Source organism: Leucopleurus acutus (genome assembly GCF_964270905.1).
Source record: "Leucopleurus acutus genome assembly, chromosome: 10".
In the NCBI taxonomy this organism is placed as follows: Eukaryota; Metazoa; Chordata; class Mammalia; order Artiodactyla; family Delphinidae; genus Leucopleurus; species Leucopleurus acutus.
In genome coordinates this window covers 33569697-33596244 of record NC_139153.1, presented here as the reverse complement: position 1 = coordinate 33596244, position 26548 = coordinate 33569697, and the positions used below count along the sequence as shown (strand labels likewise).

Sequence of the window (26548 nt, the reverse complement as noted above, 5' to 3'; positions counted from 1 at the left end):
TAGGTCCTTGTTAAACATTTCTTGTATTTTCTCCATTCTATTTCCAAGATTTTGGATCATCTTTACTATCATTACTCTGAATTCTTTTTCAGGTAGACTGCCTATTTCCTCTTCGTTTGTTTGGTCCAGTGGGTTTTTGCCTTGCGCCTGCATCTGCTGTGTATTTCTCTGTCTTCTCATTTTGCTTAACTTGCTGTGTTTGGGGTCTCCTTTCTACAGGCTGCAGGTTCATATTTCCCGTTGTTTTTGGTGTCTGGCCCCAGTGGGTAAGGTTGGTTCAGTGGGTTGCATAGGCTTCCTGGTGGAGGGGACTGGTGCCTGTGCTCTGGTGGGTGAGGCTGGATCTTGTCTTTCTGGTGGGCAGTGCCGCATCCGGTGGTGTGTTTTGGGGTGTCTGTGAACTTATTTTAGGCAGCCTCTCCGCTAATGGGTGGGGTTGTGTTCCTGTCTTGCTAGTTGTTTGGCATAGAGTGTCGAGCACTGTAGCTTGCTGGTCATTGAGTGGAGCTGGGTGTTAGCGTTGAGATGGAGATCTCTGAGGAGCTTTTGCCGTTTGATATTATCTGGCACCGGGAGGTCTCTGGTGGACCAATGTCCTGAACTCAGTTCTCCTACCTTAGAGGCTCAGGCCTGACACCCAGCTGGAGCACCAAGACTCTGTCAGCCACATGGTGAGTGCCAACTGGGTGCCCAGGTCTTTTTGGACACATCTCACAAAGGTTCTTCAGGCGCTCCTCATTTCCTCTGGTTCTGCTTGCAATCTCCAGTATTAGACATGAGCCCAAATGGTGAACACACCTCCTTCAGACCCCAGTTTAGTGCTGTAGAGAACACTTCATTTCGATTTATTCAGTCTTGTCTGTAGGTACTTTGGTAGAACTGGAGAGATTCTGACACATACACTTGCTTTTTTTTTTTTTTTTTGCGGTACGCGGGCCTCTCACTGTTGTGGCCTCTCCCGTTGCGGAGCACAGGCTCCGGACGCGCAGGCTCAGTGGCCATGGCTCACGGGCCCAGCTGCTCCGCAGCATGTGGGATCCTCCCGGACCGGGGCACGAACCCATGTCCCCTGCATCGGCAGGCGGACCCTTAACCACTGCGCCACCAGGGAAGCCCTACACTTGCTTTTTTATCCAAAGTATTTCATTCAAAGCCAAAGATGTGAACTGTCACAGCATCCACCTGATGGAGTTTGACACCTCGCTCCCCACCACATAGGGTCAGGGCTGCCTCTCAGCCTTGAGCTCCAGCACTGCCCGGATTATCCCAGGGCACACTGCTACCCTGTTTTCTATTCTGATTTTATGTTTTAGGAGTAAACCCCCCTGAGGGACCCACTCTCTTCTTCACAGTGGGGAGGGATCTGATTGAGGGCTCAATTTGGGCATTCCCTGACCTCCAGACAAACGGTGACAAAGCCCCTAATATATTTAAGATAATTTACATGAAAGGTCATCTGACTGATTCCTTCCCATGGGTGAGATGCCAGAAATCCAGTGGCAGCAAGCCTTGTTTGACAGACTCTGTTAACCTCTCTCCTTCCCCTAAGGCACTAAAGGATTAAGCCTGAAACTCTAAATAAAACTCAGAGACCTTGATGAGCACTGACATAGAAAGACTACATATTTCATTGCCTCTAATGTTGCCTCTAGCTACTTGATTGTGCACATACAAGATATCTAGCATTGGTGATCTCATAATGACTTCAGCCTGATTTGGACCAGCTCTCAGGGGCTTGTTGAAGGTCCCCTGACCACATTGTGTCAAATTCCCCCAGAGCAGCCTGCAGTCCAAGGCAGAAGCTCCCTGATGAGCCACCAGCATCAAGTGCAAGGGTTTACAGGCAGAACTGCACATAGGGACCACACTGGAGCAACATGCACTTTGAAAAGCAGAATCTTTAATGGCTGATGAAAAACATCATTCACGAAGAATTTAAGAGGTAAATGCATCCATGTAAGTGCCAGGCATGTGTTATTTAGAATGTATATATTGTGGAGAAATAAAAAATGGGAATATTAACGGAATAGAAAGCAAACACAAACTGCCCTCTGAGAGAGAAGTAGGCACGTGTCAGTGTCGTTTGAGTTATCCCTAACCCCATACCTTTTCTCGCACGTGACGGAAGTTCTGGAATATCTCAGAACACTAGCTGCTTTTAAAAAAAGGTCTACTGTCTCTGGTAGGTCACATTACAGACCAGAGACCACAAATTTATTACGAGTTCAATTTTTTGGTTTTCAAAATCACAACCTTAATTGCAAACACTCCTCCATGATTCCAAAATGGAGCTATATGTCACATCACTAAGAAAATCTTTAGTTCCCAACATTATGAGGTATGAATTTTGTAGTTTAAGCCAGCAAATGGAGATACTGACCAATTTGAAAAGGGTTGCCTGACAACTTGAGGAAGATGCTTTGGTCAGAATACACATGTAGCCCAGCAGATAATGCTTCAAAAAGACAGGCCAAGGCTGAGCTCTCCTGTTCCCAAGAAACTTCCCCTCTTGATCTCCACTCCCACCCCTTTCTGGGTCTGGGCTGGGACTGGGGCTCAGACATTTCCCAGACTATGCTCTGCTGCTGGACGCAAGACACAGGCCAGCAGAGAATTGGGACAGAGTCAAGTCCCACCACACGTTTTATGAATTACAGTGCCTGGGAGGCATCAGCTTTAAGGGGAGGCAAAGGCAGAGATAAAGAAAATGTGCAGAAAGTACATAAAGATAAATGCCTGTAAAATCACTGTTGTTTTAATGCATTCCATATTGCGGAAATAAAAACGTGAATATTCTTGATGATTTAATGGCAATAGCGTTCAGCTAAGACCTGTTTGTCCAACTAGACAATTATGCTATTTTATGCAAATATTTATAGTAGCTGATCCTGACTTTAAATTACTGTTCTGAAGGGCTGGTTTAGTGCAGCAAAATGCCTTCTAAATGAGCTTTCTCTCATGAAAGCTAATAAAGATGAGGCAGATCTCCTGTGGCCCAGCAGCGAAGCCTCTCTGCCAGCTACAAGACTGTTGAGTGCTACTGGACTAGCTTCTTCTTTCTGGCCCAGTGTTGGATGGGATTGCTCTCAGTCACTCATGTGTCAGACCTGGGTTCAAATCCTGACTTTGATTCTTATAAACTCTGCAATCTTGAGGAAGTTAATTAATCTGTATAAGTCATAGTTTTCTCACCTATAAAATGATGATAATGAGACTTTCTGTGTTGTGGGTAGAATTAAAATGGTATACAGCACTTGCAGGTCAAGTGCTTAGCAGAGTACCTGTTATACTGTGAGCATGAAATATATATAATCTATTTTGAATCATAATTACTATTAGTAATATTATCTAGGGCATCCTTGCTATGGCTCCCTTCTTCTCAGCGAAGTGGACTAGGAGTCAAGAAACCTACACTACAGTTTTGTCTCTTTCTGACCACAGGACCAATCTTCAGAAGGTCGTTCAACCCTTCAGGGTCTCAATTTTCTCAGCAATAAGAAAAATATGGGGCTTCCCTGGTGGCGCAGTGGTTGAGAGTCCGCCTGCCGATGCAGGGGACACGGGTTCGTGCCCCGGTCCGGGAAGATCCCACATGCCGCGGAGTGGCTGGGCCCGTGAGCCATGGCCGCTGAGCCTGCGCTCCGCAACGGGAGAGGCCACAACACTGAGAGGCCCGCGTACCGCAAAAAAAAAAAAAAAAAAAAAAAGAAAAAGAGAAAGAAAAATATGGTAACTTCACTGTGATTTCACACTATCTTTTTAAGAAAAATTTTGGTCCTAAAATATCATTCCAAAATAACCATGTAGATACATCTAAAATTAACAGTATTTTTAAGAACCAGTAGTCTGGCAGAATATTTCCACACTTTAAAATTAAAATGAAGCCCTTAAGGATTTTAATTTGCCTATCAGAAAAAAAAAAAAAACTTGACATAATTTCTAAAATGGGTCACACTGAACAAAAATCAGATTACTATCCAACTAATACAAAGACTTTTTAAGTGGTTTTTTTTTCAGGTAGTCAAAGCTTCAGTCTCTTACACACTTTGCTGGCACAAATGCTAGATCATGGATATCACTCAAGAAAGTTGCCCATTATTTTCTCAAACACTGAAGAAGTACATAAGCCCTCAAAATATAAGCCAACTGACTTCCGAGTATCCCACAGAAACACAACATCATCCCTACAGGCCATATTCCTCATGCATAACTTGTTTCCTCCGTGAAATATGAATGTGCATTCCAAATTTACTGCAACCTGAGATGGGCAACTAAGCAATCAATGTTCATTCACTGTTGACAATTCACAACATGAATGCAAAGTTTACCTCTCAAGTTCTGCAATTTTCTTGTCCTTGTCGTTCTTTTCATTCTCCACCTCCTTGAGGATCTCCAGCAACCGGTCGACTTCTGCTTGGGCCTTGCCACACTCATCACGGTAATAAGATGCCTCTTTATCAAGCTGTTTTATTCGGTCTGCAAATTCTGGGTTCATCCTGGAGTCATCTTCAATATTATGAGCCTTCAACATTATATTTTTAAAGAATGTAGTTAAGATAACAATTTAGAACAACAATAGATAGTGCAGTCACCAATGGCCCAGAAATTAACTTTGGAGAAAAAAATAACAACTATCAAGAATTATGGGTATACTGTCAGTTAAAAGGCAAAATAGAAAAATCACAAATTTCAGCTACCTTATAACTATCTTGATTTTTAAGGCTAGTTTCTTTTATTGTTAATATTTTATTTCATTAAATGATGCTGCTTTTTGCTTTTTTTTCCCCACAAGAAATGGGGGCTTGGTGGAGATAGAGACAGTGATGTGTTTATTTCTGGTGTTTTGGCAAACAGAACTAAGACAATTCAACTCCTCACAGTTAAGTAAATGACTCATACCAACAGCTTCCTTTTCCAATACAGAGAAACTGAGAAAAAACAATGTTAAATTATTTCTCCAGGAACCATCAAGGGTATATGTAAAGCTAGGTAACATATAAGAGACTGGCTGGCTGATCATTGAACACTTCATCCCACTGAGAAATTTCAGCAGAAGATGTAGAATGAAACAAAGCCTTGAAAAAGCAGAAGGGCTTTCCAGCTAACAGTCATACCCATAAATTCTTGTTCTTTTGATTAAATAAACCTGAACCGGGAGGAGGATGAGCTAATTCATGAGCAAGCACACAGACGAGAATCTTCAAACACATGCATGGGGGGTGGGGGGCAGCTTTACACAGGAGAACAGACACAGGCAACAACACAGCAACAACACTGCAGAATAATTTGCAGCCAAAGTATTTGTGGTTTTTTGTGTGTGACAGTGCGTTATGGCTTTTTTTTTTTTCCCAAAATAAACTTTTGGCTGAAATATTCCCAGACAGATGGAAATAACACTGCACTGCAATGTTTTGCCTACCCCTTGTTTCCCATTATTCCTAATTGACTTCTTCAAAGAGCAGGCAGGGAAAAAACAAGTAGTTTAACAACAGTGCACATTCAACATAGAAAGTTCAGAGAGGTCATATATGTATATATCTCCAAAATCCATGTGTGAACTAATAAAATGTTAACAATTTATTAGGACTTAAATTATCCTGCTGTCTTCTACTAGAGCAGATGTCCGTTGTGTTTTTATACACTTTTTAAAAAAAATTTCAGGGAAAAAAACAAGGCAAGCAAGCTGCAACTACTGTGGGGTCAGATGAATCATGCATGGTTAGAAAAATTAACACTAACACTACTGTTAGAAGGTTGACAGTCTTTGCAATAATTTAGTAGAAAAAATTCAAAAATTAGTATAAATAAAAATAAATTTCTTATTTATGACAAACTAATTATTTTTAGGAATTTTTGCATGTAACATATTATTTAAGCATGAGGATAGATGGGGAATAATTTGCTTTCACATTCTTTAATCTAAGATTTCCTTATTCAAGAAATAAACTCAACTACGCAAAAGAACTTGGAGAAAATATATCAATTCAACACAGTATCAGGCAGCCTGTCATCCACATTTCTCAGAAAATATTTATTTTTATTTATTTAGTGCGTACACTGAGTTTCATTATAATAGAATAGAATAGAATTAGTGAGCTTTTTCAGTATAATTAAAATAATCTGAAAGTGAATCTCGAGCTAATATTCCTTTAGGAGTTTATCCATCTAATAATTTTAGTTTAAATTGAAGTAATGAATATTAATTTGTTAATCTCCCATCAAAAGATGTAGAGCAGGTATTCTATTTTAAAACAAAATACTCCATATAACTACTTCTATCTGTGATAATAATAATCAACTCATTTCTCTTATAACAGAAAAGCATTTAAAATATACAGCTTTTCGATTACTATGAGAAAGAAAACAAAAATTTCATGTTAATTCTCTTCTACTTTTATACTATATTACCATTATTTTATGGCAGCTAAAAACCTGTCCATGGCAGTTTTCTCAAACTAACCAACCAGTGACACTGAGATGTTTAAGAAAAAGAACTAAAGAACTAAGTAATGACCAGCTAGAAAGACTCAAAATAAATGAATAAATGTTTTGTAGCTTATTTCTGATGAGTGAAAATTCCTTTTTTGACTCAGATTTGAAGATTCACAAAGAGCTAGCAGTTAGCTGCTGTGGTTTATTTTGGTTGTTTTTATTCTTAAGATTATTATTATCACGATTTTTAATAAATGGGTACAGGATTACTAATTGTAAGATCTAGATTCTAAATATGGCCTTGTGTCTTACGACTATGGGCAAATGAATAAGCCTCTCTAAGGACAGTGAAAACGATAAAATGACAAACATGGGGAAGGTATTATTCATTTGTGTTTTTATTGTGATTATTATTTTATAATATGCATCCCATAAGTGAGGCTTGTCATACAGCTAAATTGATATGTTTATTTAATTTTCATTGACAAGATACTACATACACCTTAGAGAAGCCTCCCTGCTAGGTTTTCAGAGAAAGCAGTCTGCTGGTGATAGGTAGGTAAACACATTCCTTATTTTAGCTACTTGAAGAGGAGAAGATGAACCAAGGCAAGTTTTCAGCACAGGGTGAAATTCAATGGGTTGGCAATCTTTTAAACCCACCAAGTGAGTACGGTTAAAGGACTCATGGGATGTTTAGAGGTACAGAAAGCCTAGGAAAAAGCAATCCTGAATCTAGACCATGTTGACCACTGTGTGTGATGCTACGGTTAGATCATGTTATTAAAATAAAGACCATAGCCAAGTTTACAGCTGGCCTGGTGTCTGTTAGATAATTTGTAGGTGCCAATGATTCTTCCTTTTAAAAGGAATAGACAACCTGAAGAACACCTTTGAGTTAAATATATCTATTTATCTCTATATCAATGTCTACTGATTTCTGGGCAAAAGAGTTTATGTCAAATCACCTTCAATATTGGTGTCAGAATTCTTGGAAGGGTTATTAAATAAAGGTGTAGATACATATCATTTAAAAATTTTTCAAGTCAATAGAAAGCTGCAAGAAAGAGTCATATAGAGATGGAAGAGTAACAGCTGCGTTTGGATAATCACTAGGGTCCATGTGAAGACCCAAGGGAAGAGAGAGTTTCACATGACTGTAGCCTGGTGAGTCCCTGATCCAACCTAAGCAGTGGAAGCAAAAGTCTTCCACAGAATTTAACCAGCTCTACTCAGCATGAATCACAACTTTTCGGAGGATCGGCTGAAACTGTTAACTAGTGTAGCGTGAGTGTGTTATACTGTGATCTATAGACATGGGGGAGATACCATACCAAAGAAAAACAGGAGGAAATTGAGCTTACAAAGCCAATGCTTCCTTCAAAATTGTAAGGCCAGAGCCTCCTCTAAAAATAGAGAGAAGGAAGCACTTTCTTTGCATTTAGGCAATACTCTTGCCTTTTCAAATTAAAACATGGGTTCTTTCATCTGGACTGGGAGTTCCCGATAGGGATCAAAAGTAGACAACAGATTAGGGCCTAATGTACTTTAGGCACTGCAAAAACATAAAAATACATTTGAATAAATCATTACCTGACAAATTCCTACCATGGCATTGTGACCTATTCAAGGTTTAGACCGAAAATATACAATAAGTACTTCCCCTTATGAATCTGTTGATTTTAAATTAGTACCCCCAAAAGGTCAGGAAGCAATTGCCCATTCCATTCATCTAAGACACATCAACTTCATTCACTAGTCAGGAATCTAGCTCTTGAAAAATGCAGATTGGTGTGGATTTTCTTTTAATTATTTCAGAACTTATGTATCATAAATATAGTGAAACACACTGTCACTTTCAAAGACGTACACCAGTCATTAAAACCAAAGGAATACCTACGAGCATTTTTTTTCCTAATGTAGAGATTTAATTTTTCTGATTAAACAGGTCAGTTTAAAAACAAATCCAGGTATCTGGTTCTGCTTCAAAATATTTCTGGTAACTTTTAGAGCAAATTTCAAGCATCTTATAGAAACACAGAAAATTGAGAAAAGAACATTTCAAAAATGTCTGTATTACATATTAGATCAGTAAATTTTGAGGGTCCCCCAATTATGTTTCTTGCATTTCCATATGTAAGGAAATTTCCCCGCAAATGGGAACAATCAAAACAAAGTTTGGAGCCTCACAGATGTGGGCAAGCTTGCCATTTTGATGTGAACTGGTTCTGAAAGCCTGAATCAAGCACAGAAGAGAAATCTGGTCATGACTTAGGACAAGGAGTACACAACAATACCTAGTGGTTATTTTAATGAAACAATTTAGAACTATTTCAGGAAATAAGGCAAAATTACAGATTAATACTATATCTAAATCAAAGTTAAGAGCAAACGTGATTAAAACCATACCAGGATTGATAGTATCAATATGACAAATCACGAGTTTATTTACACTCCTTGTGTGAAAGTTAGCCATTGATTATTTTTAATAAAATGTTAGTTCATCATTCCAAGTGCCTAGAAAGGAAAGTATTAACTTTGGTCCAGAAACCTGATGTGAAACTAGGCAGGGAATATTCAATTATAATGTTAAATATCATTCTCTCTTTGAAATGGGCCTTAACAATTTTAATAAAAAATCATTTCTCTCAAAATAAACAAATGATTAGTCATGACCATAAAGTGCAAGCAGAACGCTAACTAATGAATCTGAGGACTTTTCTTTCATGCTGCTTATGGTTTTAGCAATAATTTATTAAATTTGTGCACTGTAAAAATATGATTCTCCATTGCAGCACTTTGGGGGTTTAGTGTCTGTTAACAACACTTTAACGGTCCTTTCATATCTTAACAGCAGAACAGGGTATATAAACTACTCTAAACATTATTTCAATCTGCTACAGTAAGTTCCAATCTTCACATAATTCTGAGTTATAAACAAAATATTACTTTTTAAAATAGAGTTTTTAGGGTGATTTTAGAACTCTAACATGTTATAAAATTTTAATTTTATTTTAAATCCAATTAATTAATACCAAATATAATAGGTGAGTCTAAAAAATATGTCTGGAAACTAAAAACGATGTTCCTTTCAGTCTTACATTAATTAATGCTAAAGGAAATTATTCTTTCACAATTCCAGCTAACTACATCCAGAATATTCACAATTTGCATATTATAACAACCATTCCAAAAAGAAATCTCTTGTCACAGATGAGACAGATAGGATATGTATAATAAACATAAGAAAAATTATTTTGAACATCTGTTTAAGTTCCACATATACAAAATAAAAGGAACCAACTGTATGCTTAACACTTCTTAAGACCCTTCACACAAAAATATAATTATTAATGTAATATCTTCTAACTATGGAATTTCCTAAAATTAGCAATGTAGAGAACTGAGTAATTATCTGGATGGTCTGATACAAAACATGTGACTTCCAATCTTAAGTGTTATTTCAAATATAACTTGAATTCTTAAAGTACTGAAAGCCTAGATTCAGTGTAAGGTATGTTTTTTTGTGTGTATATGTGTGTTTGTACATGCTACATGTATGCTACACGCATGCTACAAATACCTCTTAAATAGTTGTAATTTTCCATTGTGTCAAGGGAGCTAGTTAGTCTATGAGTGAATCAAATAATTTTCAGACACTGGCTAAAAAAAAATCGTAAAAAGAAACCACTGTACCTAGATAAGGACTGTGAAAGTATTTATAATTCAGCCTATCATGTCCCTGGGATTGCACTCTTATAATGACATATAAATCAGGAAGAGTTCACTGAACATGAACAAAATTTTTTTTCCCTTTGGACTGGAAAAATGCTTGGTCTTTTTCTTGTAAAACCTTACATAAAATGTGAGTCCCACAAAAGGTGAATTTGTAGAAGAGATGGGATTTCAAAAGATAGTGACCAGGCAGGGGGGACTCATGTGTGTGGGAACAACAGAGGGGTCTCAAGTATGTCTTAGCCAGTAGCAAAGTTGCCCCCAGTACCTCCAAATCAAACATTTGCCCTGCAGCAATCATGGTATTAAATGAAGCACTAAATTTAGGACCCAGAAAGTCTAAAGATTTATTAAAAATTTATAAGAGGCTTCTGGATACGATCTCTGGGCACAATAACCATTAGGGCTACAGCAAAGAAGGTATTGGACACTGATGGAAAAATGATATTACTTGTCTAGAAGTAAGAACTAAAGGAAGAAAAGAACTCACCTGAAGATAACCTGCACAGTGTTTATAATGACAAGACAAAACTCCTTCAGGAGTAGAGATTGGTAGTTAAGCTGAAGAAAGGTTATTACTATAAGAAGTAATAAGGATACACAGACAACATTTTAGACTCCTAAGACATGGCATTAGAGTATCACTTAGTAAAACAGAGTGACTAATGTAAAAGGTTTTTCAAAGTAGAAGGTTTATTTCTACTCTAGGGTAAAAATACTCCCAGGAGGACTTCAAAGCTTAATTTTTATTTATTCTGACTTAGTTTAGACAGATGTACATAGGGCTGACTGTAAAATTATCTTATTTAACAAAAACAAGTTATAATTCACCAAATTTTGTAGGGTGGCCATATTCAAAATAAATAAACAAGAATAAAATAAATTTCCTAGGTACCAATAACTGGTTAGAAAATAAAAGGACAAATATAGCATTCACAACTAAAAATTATATACATAGAAATGCTCAGGGCTATCCTTAAAAAGAAACATCACAGGCTTATAATAGAAAAATGTCAAAACTTTACTGTAAAAGATAACTGAAATAGATAAAAGTTGTATCAAGTTCACGAAATGGGAAAAAAATATTGGAAAGATAGCAATAATTCTAAAATTATTTTATAGGTTGAATATAATTCAAATTAAAATAAACAACCGTGCTTTTTAATTGACAAGGTGATCCTAAAGTTTACTTGGAATGATAGAAAATTAAAGGCTAAGAACATTAAAACAAACTGAGACCTAATAAAAAGCAGAGAGAAGTGGGGTAGAATTTGTTGCACTCGATGTTTAAAAATATTATAAAGCCACAATAAATAAAATTCTGACTCAACAAGCAATGGAAATTGATGAAACTAAACAGAAGCTCAGAAATTAAAATATTCATCCATATAAGAATTTAGTATAAAACAGTAGCAAGATCAGTGGATACAGAAAGAATTACTTGATAAATGGTGTTGGGATAACTAGTTGATCATTTAGAAAAATATAGTTAGAACTCCACCACTCAACATGAATCAAAGTAATCTAAAGATAGATAAGGTGAATAAACTGATATAAAAAGTACCATTTAAAAAATTTAATATAGTTGAGTGTCTATGCTTGAAATCAGAGGATGACTTTTAAGCATAAAGGCAATGAGGAAATCCTAAAGGGAAACACAGGTCAGGAATGTAAAAATAGTTCTCTAAAGAAAAAAATTAAATAAAATTTTGCCACAAATCTGACGAAGTTTCCATATAAAGCACAGAATAACCCATACAGAATAATCCAATGAACAAAACAGAAAACTCAAAAACAAGTGCTTAAATGACTTAAAGAAACAATTTACAGAAGAAAAATACAAACAGCTAATAAATGAATTAAAAACCTCAACCACACTAGTAATTAATGAAAGGAAAGTTAAAATGAAAAAAAAATATTCCATCTGTGCATTTGTCAAAGTTATGTAAAATGAAAGTCCTTGGTGTTGGTCTGGATGTGACAGAAAGAATGCCTTTATTCAGTGCTGGAAGAACCATGCCTTAGTAGAACTTCTCTAAAATGCAACATAGCGGGAACTACCGGGAGCTTTTAAAAGTTACTGGCCCAGGGTTTTATTCTATTAAAAAAATAGAAATGTGGGAAAATTAATATGGAAAGCTGTTCTTCAGTGTATTATTTATACTGGCAAAAAAAAAGGGGGTAAGAAATGATTAACGTTTGGGAAATGAGAACATAGGGTGGAATATCATACAACCATTAAAAAGGTATTTTAGAAGAACAGTTAATTATATGAGAAAATTCTGATGATATGTCATAAAAATAGGATATAAAACTCAACAAACACTGAAACAATTTCGTGAAAAGAAATAGATATTAGATAAGAAAAAAGAAGAAAGAATAGAGGGAAGGAGAGAAGGAAGGAAAAGGGAGGGAAGGGGGAGAAAGGAAAGAAAGAAGGAACAGGGTAGAAAAGGAAACAGGAGATGAAAGAACACTAACAATCAATCAAAAGACATCTGGGTGTGGAACAACCTAGATGTTCCTAGTTATCATCTCTGTTCACTAAGGTGTCTTGTTACTTTTATTTTCTCCTATATCCATCTATACTTTGGCAAACTTTCTGCTGAGACCATACCTTATTTCTATAACCAGAAAAACATAGTCATTTTTTAAAACACTCTAAAGTATAGAAAATTCATCATGCTGCTTCTCTATCAGTCTAAAAAAGAATTGAGGGCTTCCCTGGTGGCACAGTGGTTAAGAATCCACCTGCCAATGCAGGGGACATGGGTACAAGCCTGGTCTGGGAAGATTCCACATGCCGTGGAACAACTAAGCCCGCACGCCACAACTACGGAGCCTGCGCTCTAGAGCCCGTGAGCCACAACTATGAACCTGCATGCCACAACTACTGAAGCCCGCATGCCTAGAGCCTGTGCTCTGCAACAAGAGAAGCCACCACAATGAGAAGCCTGCACACCTCAACGAAAAGTAGCCCCCACTCACCGCAACTAGAGAAAGCCCACGAGCAGCAACAAAGACCCAACACAGCCAAAAGTAAATAAATATTTTTTTTAAAAATTCAAAAATAAATAAATAAAAAAGAATTGAACCCTGAGAATATCTGCAGACAGGGGAGTTAAAATAATGAGCTATACACTATGGAAGACAGTATGGAGTTTCCTCAGAAAACTAAAAAGAGAGTTGCCATATGATCCAGCAATCCCACTCTTGGGCAAATATCTGGGCAAAACTATAATTCAAAAAGATACATGCACCCCTATGTTCACAGCACCACTATTCACAATAGCCAACACATGGAAACAACCTAAATGTCCATCAAGAGATGAATGGATAAAGAAAAGGTGGTACATATATACAATGGAACACTACTAAGCCATAAAAAAGAATGAAATAATGCCATTTGCAGCAACATGGATGCAACTAGAGGTTACCATACTAAGTGAAGTAAGTCAGAAAGAGAAATACAAGCACCATGTGATAACACTTATAAGGGGAATCTAAAATATGACACAAATGAACTTATTTACGAAACAGAAACAGACTCACAGACATAGAGAATAGACTTGTGCTTGCCAAGGGGCAGAGGGGTGGGGAGGGATGGATTGGGAGTTGGGAGTTAGCAGATGCAAACTATTATATATAGAATGGATAAACAACAAGGTCCTACTGTATAGCAGAGGGAACTATATTCAATATCTTGTAATAAACCATAAAGGAAAAGAAAATGGCAAAGAATATATACATGTATAACTGAATCACTTCAGTGTACAGCAGAAATTAACACAACACTGTAAATCAACTATACTTCAACAAAATAAATTTTAAAAAAAATAATGAGCTATATTAATTGGCTATATTAATAATTGGCTATATTCCCAGGATGCCAAAACAATGGGTTAGCTTAATTAACTCAGGGAGAAAAATCAGTCAACGACTTTTGAATTAGTCACCTAAAGGACTGAAAAGTTTGCTTTTGCATCCTAGAGACCCATCAATCACTGGGTTAAAATGAAGGCAAAATCCAATACCTGCCATGTTATCAATATTTCTGGAAATGGTCTAAAAGTTAACAGAACTATTTCTTTGGCCCTACCTATCCTAACAGGGATGGTGAACTCCTATTGTGGTCCTGTTAAATCATAGCTGCTGCAGAAACAAAGCCCTCCCCATTTGCCCTGCACACCTAAAATATGACATACTTAGGTTTTTTTCCTGTCCTTAAGTAGTAAGTGTGAGACAATTTCAGTGGGATTACTTTACACCTCTTTAAAATGATCTACAGAAAACACTTATTTTTCTCGGGGTCAATTTTCAAGCTTGAAGATATCCCAGTCTTAATTTGCCTTTCTTCACATCTCCACTGTCCTAAGCCTGCTTATTAACCATTCAAATGTTAAGGGAAAGGAAATTTGGATTATTTTTGTTGCTCTGCTAAAAATCACACATGGGGAAAGAGGTTAATAAAGATGCTCCAACGAGGCTTGAGGAATTCTGTTTGCAAAAGTAAAATTTGTTTTTAAGAATGGAGGGTGGAGACTGAATCTAATGAAATACACCCAAGCATCTTGTGTATGAGGCTGTATGTATCCTGGAGCAGCGGCTTAACAAAAAGTTGTTGGCTGAATTGTTTCCTTTATCCCTACTATTCCTTTTTCCCATGATGGGAATTTATAAATACGAGATAATTAGAATGCATGATAGCACAGATCACATCTGCCACATAACAAATCCCAGTCACCTTATGTATTATTTCTCCCATTAAGTCACCTAAATTGGAAAAACAAAAAAGCCCTTCTTCTTTAATAAGTTAAAGAAACAAACTGCTTCATATAAACACACACTTGTCATGAGGATAAAAAAATTAGTGGTGGCATCTGGGCTGTTTTACACATAGTTTTACTAGTTACCTGTTTTTTTGTACCATTAAGCTATAATGAGAATTGTTACTATCTGTTTTTAGGAGACTATATTTTAGTTTGTTCTCAAATGATATGTTTTTAACTCTTACAAAACCCACAGTAATGTTAGGCATTTACTAGTCTCAAAGAGCATAGCCCTACTTTAAAATAAAAACCTATTTTAACTTCTATCCCTTGAATATAACATATATTGAGTTGTTTGCTATTTTACAAATGCTATCCCTTTTGGCATAGATAACTCTATGTTTGAAGGATCTGGGAAAGAATTCTGTGAGCCTAGATCTGCAGCTGACCTCTGTTTTTCTATCGCCTTAGGGTTGAAGTTAAGACAGAGGTAATATCACAGCTGGCAATAGTTCCCTGAGTTCTTAATTTTTTAATTTCACTTTCAAAAGAAATGGCAGTGGCCTCTGCACAGGTCATTTCTTTTGACAGAACGGAAATGGGAAGAGACGTATATTTTCGAAACACCCCCAATATGGCACACTGTGACGTGATCAATGGATCCTCATGCTTTGATATGTTACAGCGGGAACTTTCAGAAATGACTTACTGGGTTGTACATCTGATTGAACAACTGCTCAGCTTGCTACATTGCAAAGGTGGGGAGGCATTGAAGCACAGACAGGGAAAGAAGGAAAGATCCAGAAACACAGCATTAGCTCAACAAATCTAGTGCATTTGCACAGACAAACTCATGGTTAAAAGGAAGAAATTTCAGTTTCTAAACATTCCACAGTGAAAGTGAGAGGCTCTAGGGAAACAGAAATGTTGACTTTGGCTCCTAAAAAAGAATAGCTGGAATAAGAAATTGAAGGTTTGTGTTACTTTCCCTTTCTCAAGTTAAATAACCCATGAAATAAAGAAAGCTGTCCACTTTTGATGATACATGAAGTGCTGGCCTCCAGCAATGAATCAGAGGAAGTGCTTTTGGCCAAGCCTGCAATTTGTTACCTGAACTTCAAAGATGGTAATAATAAAAGATTAATTAAATCTTATCATTGAATTTATAGCTCTTCTTTTATATTAACACCAGCCTGAATTTTCTATTCAGTCTAACTTTAGAAAAATATAGATCAGCAAACAGCAGGTCAGCAATAGCAAAATATCAGTAAGCAAGACATTACAGGATTAACAGCAAATGGGAAAAGAAAAAATTTAAGTCAGTAGGAAGATTAAAGGGAACCAAAATACAGTATTATCCATTGTCTACTATCAGTTTCCACTGGTAGTTCATAACAACAAAAAATACCATTTTTTGTGTCTATCCTACTATGTTCCAAGTCCTTTAGAATCTGTAATGCTCTTCTATTTTGTGTAGAAGATTTAAATGTTTGCAGATTTAAATGTACTAAATATTTTAAATAGCATCCTCAAGTTATATTTATTAAATACTTGCATCATTAATTTGGGGCTCAATGTCAAGGTGTAGAAGGTGAAATATTGTAGGATCTTTTCATTTGCTTTAAGCCAAGACATGTGTTTGAAGAACATGAATTTTTTCTTCAACTTTGCTAAAGTAAATGATAGTTTTACTGTGGTTTTAAAAAACACCCTCCTCAAAATGATATTAATTGGAAAATTACCAAATAAGACAAATCAAAACATTTTGAATTGCTGCTGCTTCTCAAATGATTTCTAGTCATTTAAATTAAATTTACTTCTACATATTGAACACTGAATACTCTTTTGAAAGACAAAATTATCCACATGTCACTAGGCTCTTCTCAACCCCTAGGTGTCTAATTAAGATTAATGAATGCACTAAGTTATAAAGCACACTCATAGCTAGTACTTAAGAATTATTTGGTTAATATCATTTTATCAGCCTCACTAATATCAGTAAAGATTTCCTTACAAGTGAATCTTGGATTGTTTGTTTTTAAGAGGTGGGATGGAACGTGTAAGGAATAGCTCCTTTTCTGCCTATAGTAACCATTGTTGACACAAAGTATTTGGAACTGTCTTAAACTGACATAGTATAGTAGAGGGTTCAAAGCAACTATGTGTATGAATGTTCTCCACAAACTCTTCTGTTAAAAACTCACCAATTTCAAGCATTGTTTATAAGACAAAAGCAAATTTAAATCGCCATTTGGATTCCATTGTCACTAGCAAACAAGATTTCTGTTCAGCTAAACACATCTACAATGCTGTATGGATTTTATGATAAAAATACCTGGACGCTCACAAATCTTAAGCAAAATTCCATGGGGAACTCATGGTTTATTTATGATATAATAAAACTATTATGTTTTCAGCTTTCATTTAGTAACCCTTTATATTTTATTCACAAGTCACATACCCTTTTATTTAAAAGGAGGCCCAGACACTCCTTAAGCTTTTATAGCTGCTTATTTTTCCATGAGTAAATGATGTGTTTTATGTATATTCACATACTGTTGGCTTATATTTTCAAATATTTCATGCAGATCTCAATTCTTTTTAAGGTGATGGGTACTTGAGGTTTTTACAGAACTATTTATTAGCAGAAATTAAAGAGTACTAGAAAAAGTATTTTGAACTTTCAAATTTAGTTGATGTAGAGGGCCAAAAATAACAAAATAACATCTGCAGGTTAGGTATAAAAATATTTAAATTATAATTACCTTATTTAATCTCACTGTACTATGCATTTAGGAGACAGTATAAGCAAAGATTATTTATATACTTGGAAATAAATTATCTTTTCATAAATTAAATAGGTCCTTTACAGCAAGACAACCATATTTGTTCCTTTAATCCTGGTGATGTAGCAGAATGTTAAAATGTCATCAGGAATAATGCTAAAATATTTATAGGATTTGATCTATGAATTTCAGAACATGGTGTCTATCTGAGAGTCTAAGGAAACCACATGTTCTAATTGACTTTTGGGGGTTAACCATAACTATGTTGAAAGAAACTAAATTCAACTGCATAGACATTCATTTATTAAACTAGTTAAGTCATATACATGGAAACTACAAGCATCAATACATGAACCTCTTTCTTTTAATTTTTAGAGGATTTCAAATTCCATAGATGACTTACACTAAAAGGGAGGGTGTCAAGTATGTATCTGCAGAAATAATATATGGGATGCCCTCAACTCCATAATGGCTCCTCAGAGTTGATGAAGGGCATCTTTCATGCCCAGGTCTATTTGGGGCCCTCCTTCAGGACTTAGCACATTGCAAGTGAGGTAAGATAACTCAAAGACCACCACAGGAAGCCAAAGAAGTTCTCTCACAGAGTTATCTGAGAGTCTGCCTTATGATCACAAAACTGTTCATTAAATAAAAAGTACCTTTCTTAGGTTCATTTCTTGATAGGCATATACATGTATAACATATTGCAGAAAACATTCATATATGTGTCAAGAATATGTATCATACACCCAATGCATAAATAGCCAAGTCAATCTCCACGTAAACACCCTCAAAGAGGCAGTTTAAATTCTTCTATTTATTGCTCAAGATTTCTGTTTAACTAGATGTTGCTTGAAAAAAGTGAGATGTTGAGGGGATTAGGAAATAGACTTTGTAATATAGAGATTTTCTGGCTGTTTTTTTGTAAAGAGATTTGACCTGTATATTTATCTTTTTCTGTATTAGTAAGGAGACTTTATTAGTGTGAAATCTCGTAACAATTCCCTAAAATTCTGTGGTAAAGTGAACAAAGTATAATCACATTTCAGTTATATATTGCATCATACGTACAAAATAGTCTATTAAATTTAAAAATATCCAGAATTTCTCCACAGATATGATGCTTTCACATCCCTATCATCCATATCATATATTTTCATAACTCTAGCAAATAAATCCCCATTCCAATATGCTATGAATTATACAGTCGAATTTTATTATATGCTTCGTTTGATTGTTTAGATTCTTATCATCTCTTTTGAATAAGTTTATAAGTTGTCAAAGGGAAACAAAATGCTTAAACTCATAATGTTATGAGTTTTACGTGAACAATGAATGCAGACGTACCAAACAACACAGGGAAAAAGTCAAAGGAACAATGCATGACTGGAAATGTACTCCACAAAAATGTCCAGTTCAGAGAAAACATGTTAATGCTGCAATGCAAAGATCCTGCTTTCTTTTCTGAAGCCTTCTACGTACAAACTTGCTTAGACATTCAGGCCATTTCTGGTCAAGTATAAATAGTCAATCCGTACATCTTCCAAGGACTCGACTATTTTGGTGAACTTCTAGAAATTTAACACTGTCGGGTAAAGTTTTGCAAAGTTCCAATTAAAAAAACTGACCTACTTCTGAAAGTAGTAAAAGTTTATTAATGTATAATGGGACCCCTGGATTCTTTGGTTTATGCAAACACTTCCATTTATCTCTTTTTGATAGTTGAGATTTGCCCAGAGAGTAATGGCTGGTTTTTGGTTTTTAAAATATTTTTCACTTCTACTACAATTTTCATCTATTTCTCAAGGTTTTGTTTTGTTTTGTGTTTCCCCAGACAGGAAACCTAAGATAAGTTTTCAGGTTCACAGACAGACTTGATGCAGACTTCTTAGGAATAAAGATTGCTTAATTAATCCTTTTATCGCCAGATGACAAAAGATAAGGGGTTTTTATTTTTTGAAAAATGTCTCTTCCTTTCCTATTTTATAAATGCAGAAAATGAGCATGTTTTTTCTTAGACTTCACTTACCTTTTTTAACTGTGCTTCCAATTTGTTACATTCTTCTTTCTTTTGTTCAATGGCTATTTCTAGAGATTTTAATTTGGAGTCCCTTTTCAGCCCCGCTGAGGCTAATGAAGATGCATGTTCCTTGAGGTCAATTAAACTAGACTGAAAGGAAAAGAACACTAGTAAGTAGAACACTATAATTTCTACTAGTAATGTCTTCAATTTGAATACATTGATTCTATACATAGTAATAAAGTGTGCATTAGACAGAGAGGGTAAATATAGTCTCACTAAGGTAACAATAGTCGGCCCTGGCCAGGAAATTAAAGTTGGCCAGTTTACAGAACCAAGCAGGATCTAATTGCAGTAAAAATCAAATGTGACCAAATGGTGCAGTCAGTAAATGCATGTTTCATGTCTCAAAGTTATGCTAATGAACTAAGTCCCAAGGTGGTCTTTACATGTCATGGCAAAACAGACACCCTGAACCTTCCATTTATGTTTATTGCTGTCAGGTGGCACAGACTCTAAGAAAAATATGAAAGAAAATACAAACTTCAATTCTTTTCTCCCCGAAAAGGGCAGATCAAGTATAAAAGAAGAATCCTGTTGTTTTTATCAAATTCCATTTCTTTAATGAAAAATGGCCAATGGTTTCTCAAACATCTTCTACAGAATCAAAGATAAAATTACTTAAAAATTCAGAGTAGACTTTATGGCCTAGTGCTTTGTAAATTCAGATTCAGCAATATAATGAATCTCCCCAACTCTGACATGGGGTTACCCAAGTTGTTCCATTCATTAATCACGCCCAGAAACCAAGAGCTTCCCTGTATAGTACGAACCCCAAAAGGTAAAGAAATAAATACTAGCATATACCACAGAACACAACGTTGCTAGCTAGGAGAGCAATGTCCACCAGCAAACACAAAATGGTTAGCAACGTCTATCTACGTGACTAAATTGTTCAGGTTCCACCCAAAATCAGACAGGGTACATTTCCTTTATATCCCTTTGCAGTGCCTAGGAAAACACTAAGCACACAGCAGTTTCTCAGTAAATGATGTGGTCTAATACTTTACTGCTTCATGGGCACTGGAACAACCTTATTGATGAAGATACTGCCACAATCACCCAGCAAACCACCCAGGTCCTAACAACCCTCTGAGGGACAGGTTAGCCATTCTCATTTTTCAGGTAAGGAAACTGAGGCTCACATGAGGCCCTGTCTTCTCCAAGGTTCTCAAGCTATTAATGGGAGACATAGGTCTGAACCCAGGTCTCCGACTCCAATTTCAATGGTCTTTATCATGTAACTACCACAGAAATAATAAAGAAACTTATAATCCAGGCACTCTGTCATGCTGAAGATTATTACCACTCCAACTAAATTATAAGCTCCATGCTAACAACAATTATACATCGTTTTCCTTTATAAATTTAAAATTGCCAGGGGTGATAGCTTTATGTGTCAACTTGGCTAGGCCACAGTCTCCAGTTATTCAATCAAACACTAACCTTAAGTGTTGCTGTGGAGGTATTTTGTAGATGTGACTAACATCTGCAATCAGTTGACTTTAAGTAAAGGATATTATTCTTCATAATCTGGGTGGGCCTGATCCTATCAGTTGAAAGGTCTTAGGAGCAGACTAAGGTTTCCCTCAGGAAGAAGAAATTCCTCCTGTGGACTGCAGCATCAGCTCCTGCCTGAGAGTTTCCAGCCCGCCCTTCCTGATGGCCTTCCCTGTGAATTTTGGACTTGCTTAGCCAGCCTCCATAACTATGTAAGCCAATTTCTTGTCAAAAATTTCTTAATATGGTTAAATTCCTTGGTACAGTTCTGTTTTTCTGGTGGAACCTTGACTGACACATCTAGCCCAGTGGCAGGCATATTATTACACGGGAACAATAAACGTTTGCAGAAATGCCTATCTGAAGTTCATACAATGTAAGCATTGTTTACAAAATTATTTTCATTTAAAGCTTATGCTCCACCATGTCATCAAGATCTCTTTTCAATTAGAAGCATATCTATCTATCTATATCTATCTATCTATCTATATATATTTTTTAAGGTGCAAACCCATGAATAACACTCGCAATCTGTGAAGAATGCTGCAAACGAGATAGAAGCTTCTGTGCCTTCTGTTACATACTAACTACAGTAATTACAGATCCCCCAGGATTTACATTCTTTATTTTCATATCAAAGAAATAATCTCTTCTCTAAAAACTAGTGAGCTTAAGTTTTAGAGAATACAAATTTTGCTTCTAAGTTTCCTCAAAATTCCTATTATTCATCAATTGTTCCCTTCTTGGACTCTTAATTTAGACAGTACTTTAATTTGTATAGAATTATCAAAATCCAAGGGCTGAGGTGATACTTCGGAGCTGGGACATATACAACTATGCTGTGATACAAGCCAACAGAGCAAAAGGATTGACATATCATAAAGGAGATAGACATTTTCCACAGACAAAAATAAGTGTGAGGGGACCAAGTGTGGACAATGGCACATATCTCAGAGCTTTGGAGACTGAATAAAAGAATGGGCATTGCTGCTTCTCAAACTTCTCCACCGAAGTATCCCTAAGTAAACTAAAGGGGTTATAGCCATCCCTCAGAATAGGGATACTCTCCATAACCACCAAACAAAAAATTTCTTTAAAGCATATTGTTTTACATTAACAAATGCAGGTGAGATTTGTTTTCTGTATCCATGTTTGTGCTAGCATTAAAATACTCTTTCAAATTCTTTACCATAATGTAAAAATGATGTCCCAGAAGAGCAGCCACAACCTATACATATGTGTCCAGCATGGTACCATATAACCTAACCTGGTGGTATTGAATGATCCATTTGAGAAGCACAGATGAATGTACAGCACCCAACACAAGGATTAGTACATAACAGGCCCTCAGTAAAGTGGAGCTATTGTTATTATCATCAATGCTGTTGTTGTTACTGTTATCTCAAACAAGGGATCATGAGACATTGAAAAAAAAAATACAGACTCCTCCAAGCCATGGTAAGACATCAAGAAAACTTTCAAGGAGCTAAATGGTATGTGGTCAGTAGAGTACAGAAGATATGCACAGAGCATCACCAGATGTAGGGAATTACAGTAAATGCTGTTCTTTGAATTCAGATAACTTTACAAAGCAAAGGTAACTAGGTCCCCCAAGCCTTCACACTGTCCCTCAAACTAAGTCTCTAGTCTCTCAAGGCTACATGGATATGGGTTTATGAGTACTATCAGTGTGGTTGTTTTCCCAGACTCACCTCTTTTTCAGTCAGTTCAGCTTGTAAAGCGTTGACCTTCTCTTTCAGGTCTTTATTCTCTTTTCGGAATGATTCTATCTCTTCAAGTCTTTCCCGATCATCTCTCTCCCGTTGTTCTTTCAAACGCTCAATTATTCTTTCCTGTGAGGCAATTGCCCCAAAAAAGGGTTGAGAACCAATCAGTGTGCATGCCAAGGCATGTTACAAAAGGAAATAAGAAGAAATACACATAAGAAATGTTCTAGAGGAATCAACAAACACAAGATATTCAAAACTGGGTTTGTGAAGAGAAGCTGTGCGTAACAGTATTTGGAAAAGACAGTCAATAAAGCTTTCAGCTTGTTAATCAAAGTTAATATCATAGGGTTGCAAGGGATCTCAATGTTCAAGTTCATGGTGGTACCAGGAAAATTCCAAGAGCAATTCCAGAAGAGGGAGGTTCAGGCACCAAGACCTAAGGTCTTGCATGGGTAAGGGGAAGAGGTAGAACTAACCTCTTGGATCAACCCTCTTTGCCTGGCTTTCCCATTTGATGTCAAAGAACTTTCCTTGATTTCCGAAGACTCTTCCCGCTAGAAAGGGGATCAAAGTGGGGCACGACCTAGACCCCTCCGGGACTTAGAGCTGGACTCACAGTGAAAACTTGAGACAAAAGAAAGAATAAGCTCCTTATATAAGTGATTTTTCAATGTGTCTGGAGCTGTTTATTTACTTCCATATTTTTTCAGTGGTTTCTTGGCAATCAGTGGTTTCTTGGCTAGAATTTGAGCAAAGTTCAAACAGCAGCTTCTTTTACTGAGAAGCTGCTACATGCTAGGCACTGTGACACACCCTTCTCATCTAGTCCTTATCACATCTGTGAGATCTGAACCAGTACCACTGGTAACAGAGTAGTGCAGAGGAAACCCAGTCTCAGAGAGGCCGACTGACTTGTCCAAGGTGATCCAGCTCATAAACAGAAGGCCCACCCTGCCATCCAGGGCTGTCTGAGTCTTAGCCACGCCCAAAAGAACACACTGCCACAAACATACACCTGGAGCCATTCAAGGAGATCTGAGGGTCTGTCTGCCCTTGACTTTTATATTGAAATAAAAACATTACTCTAGTAGACATGTTTTCCAAAAGAGCGAAATCTTACTGATATCAAAATAAGAACCTTTTGTTTTTTCCCTAAGGAATTTTTTTTTAATTTATTTATTTTTGGTTGCGTTGGGTCCTCGTCGCTGCGCGCGGGCCCTCTCCAATTGCAACGAGCAGAGGCCCCTCCTCGTTGTGATGCTCAGGCTTCTCAATGCAGTGGCTTCTCTTGTTGTGGAGCACGGGCTCTAGGCGCGGGGGCTTCAGTAGTTGTGGCGCACGGGCTTAGTTGCTCCGTGGCATGTGGAATCTTCCCTGAGGGGCTCGAACCCACGTCCCCTGCACTGGCAGGTGGATTCTTAACCACTGAGCCACCAGGAAAGTCCCAGAACCTTCTTTTTTTAAGGAAAATTCTGCTTGGGTAAAATTTAAGTTAGATTTCTGAAACTTGTTTCAAATTACCTAACACATATTTGAATTTCCTTTTGGATGGTCATGTTAAAAAATGTTGGTGCAACGATTCTTAAGAATATTGTCTTTTATATTCTTACAAGTATATAGTACAAGACGATGCCTGATATATAAGACAACAGTAAAACGGTGTTTAATGTAGAGGGAAGTTAGTTTGAACACTTAGCCTGTGATTTAAGTTCCCCCAGGGGAGCAACTGTTCTACCCCAATGACAATAATTTATGTCTAATGCTTTCAAGGGCAAAAAAAGTACCATTGTTGTTTTGTAATTACTCAAAAACACTTTAAAATGAAGTACATTATTACTATAGCAGTGGGGGTAGAAAAAGAACAAATGAGTCTATTACATTCCCTATTTTGTTTCTTCTTGATTTCAGTTACTGTCCTATTTTACTCTGTCTGTGCCATTGTAGAGTAGATGATTATGTGATTGACAGAAGAAGGAAATGGCCTCAGTGCACGGTAAGTCTCTCAAGGACTTTTAACAATTTCAGCAACTGAACCCACACCGCCTTTTGCCTGCACTTATTGCAAAAGCCTCACAACCGGTCACCCCGTGAGCAGGCCATCTCCATCCCATCACTTCCACCCCGTGGCTGCTGGAGTGATATTTTTAAAGCCCCAAACTGACCATGTCACATCACTATTTAGAAACCTTCCCAGGAATCACTCTGGTCAGAACATAAACATGCATTTATTCTCAGTAGGCACCCTTTGCTTGGTTTTATTGCATGTCCACTCTCTCAGCCTAGCTTTCCAAAAGGCAACAGTCAAATCTTGTGACTCTCTTAACCCAGGGCTGGGCAAACTGTCTGGCATACAACAGGCAATTAAAAAGGCTGATGGAAGGAACAAAATTCAAATTAGGGATCATCCTGTCTTCAAAGGAAGGGAAATTAAGTATGCATGTTAACATCCAGAAGGTGTCAGAGTCACTTGGAAATTAGGTTGATTTGCTCTAAGCACTTGTACTATTGACGGGGCATCGATGACAAAGAAAATCAGCAAGCAGTATAATGTTTTTAAGTGTTATTGATGATTCAATACTACAAAATATTTCTCCGTCAATCACAAAACTAATTTAACTGTCAGCCACGCAGGGCCAGATGTCAAAAACATGTGTTAAAAGGTCCTAATATGGCATGATCTACTTGATTAACAACCAACTTGCAGAAATTCCAACAATGTGTTCTTGTTTTAGTCTTATTTGCATTGGCAAGTGTTCCTTGTGCACCCATCTGGCTCTGCACAGGTCTAATCTATTTGTGCTTTATCACTGGGTGGGAACTGCACTGTGGTGGCCTCCAGCTCTGCTATCTGGCTTTCTCAACTGCTTATCTGCTACATGGCCACAGCAAGGCTTGGCGAGACCAGCTTTATAAATACTGCGGGTTCCTTGAGCTTCTGTGTGTCATTCCTAGAGCTAAGTCATACTCAGTCTTAACTCACCAAGCAGCATTATTTATTTATTTATTTTTACACACTCTGGATATTTGAATAAGTTCCCGGACATTAAAAGGAATAACACACTCCCTGGGATGTAATAATCCAAGTGAAATGGTGAATAGTGCCTAATGGGTTCTATTCATCAGCCAAAGGACAGCAAATAATTAAATGCTCTCATAAGTACACGATTTTTAATTAATCATTTTCCTTTTTGTCCCATGTCTTGTTGCAGAGGATCTGTCCACTTACACGTGGATAAAAATGGAACTGGTGAGGGGAAGGCTATTAAAAGAGACTGCATTGTCAAACACACAAAGAACAGAACGTTTAAATTTTAGTCCCATTCCATCACCCATGAGCTGAGTGGCCTTGGGGAGGCAATAAAGTCCCAGCTAAGGGCTAACTTAGAGAGAGCAGAAGTGGCTTCCCAGAGTGCTGGGGTGAGAAGTTAACTGATGCCACGGGTGATTAATGATGTCCGCCCAGGGCCCAGAGATGAGGAACAGTGCTGCACGTGTCCCAGATTTTCATTTCTGGGC

At 37.0% G+C, this 26548-nt stretch overlaps 1 protein-coding gene across 1 annotated transcript in view; it reads right to left on the bottom strand.

The window, feature by feature from the left end:
• The window catches only part of ERC2 (ELKS/RAB6-interacting/CAST family member 2), a gene marked incomplete at both ends in the record, with an annotated part of 834864 nt that overhangs the window by 406042 nt on the left and 402274 nt on the right, over positions 1-26548 (bottom strand). The window contains 4 exons of the mRNA XM_082849011.1: positions 4329-4522; positions 15646-15681; positions 19752-19892; positions 23015-23155. Of these exons, the coding sequence (XP_082705137.1) occupies positions 4329-4522; positions 15646-15681; positions 19752-19892; positions 23015-23155 (512 nt within the window). The remainder of the gene's footprint in view (positions 1-4328; positions 4523-15645; positions 15682-19751; positions 19893-23014; positions 23156-26548) is intronic.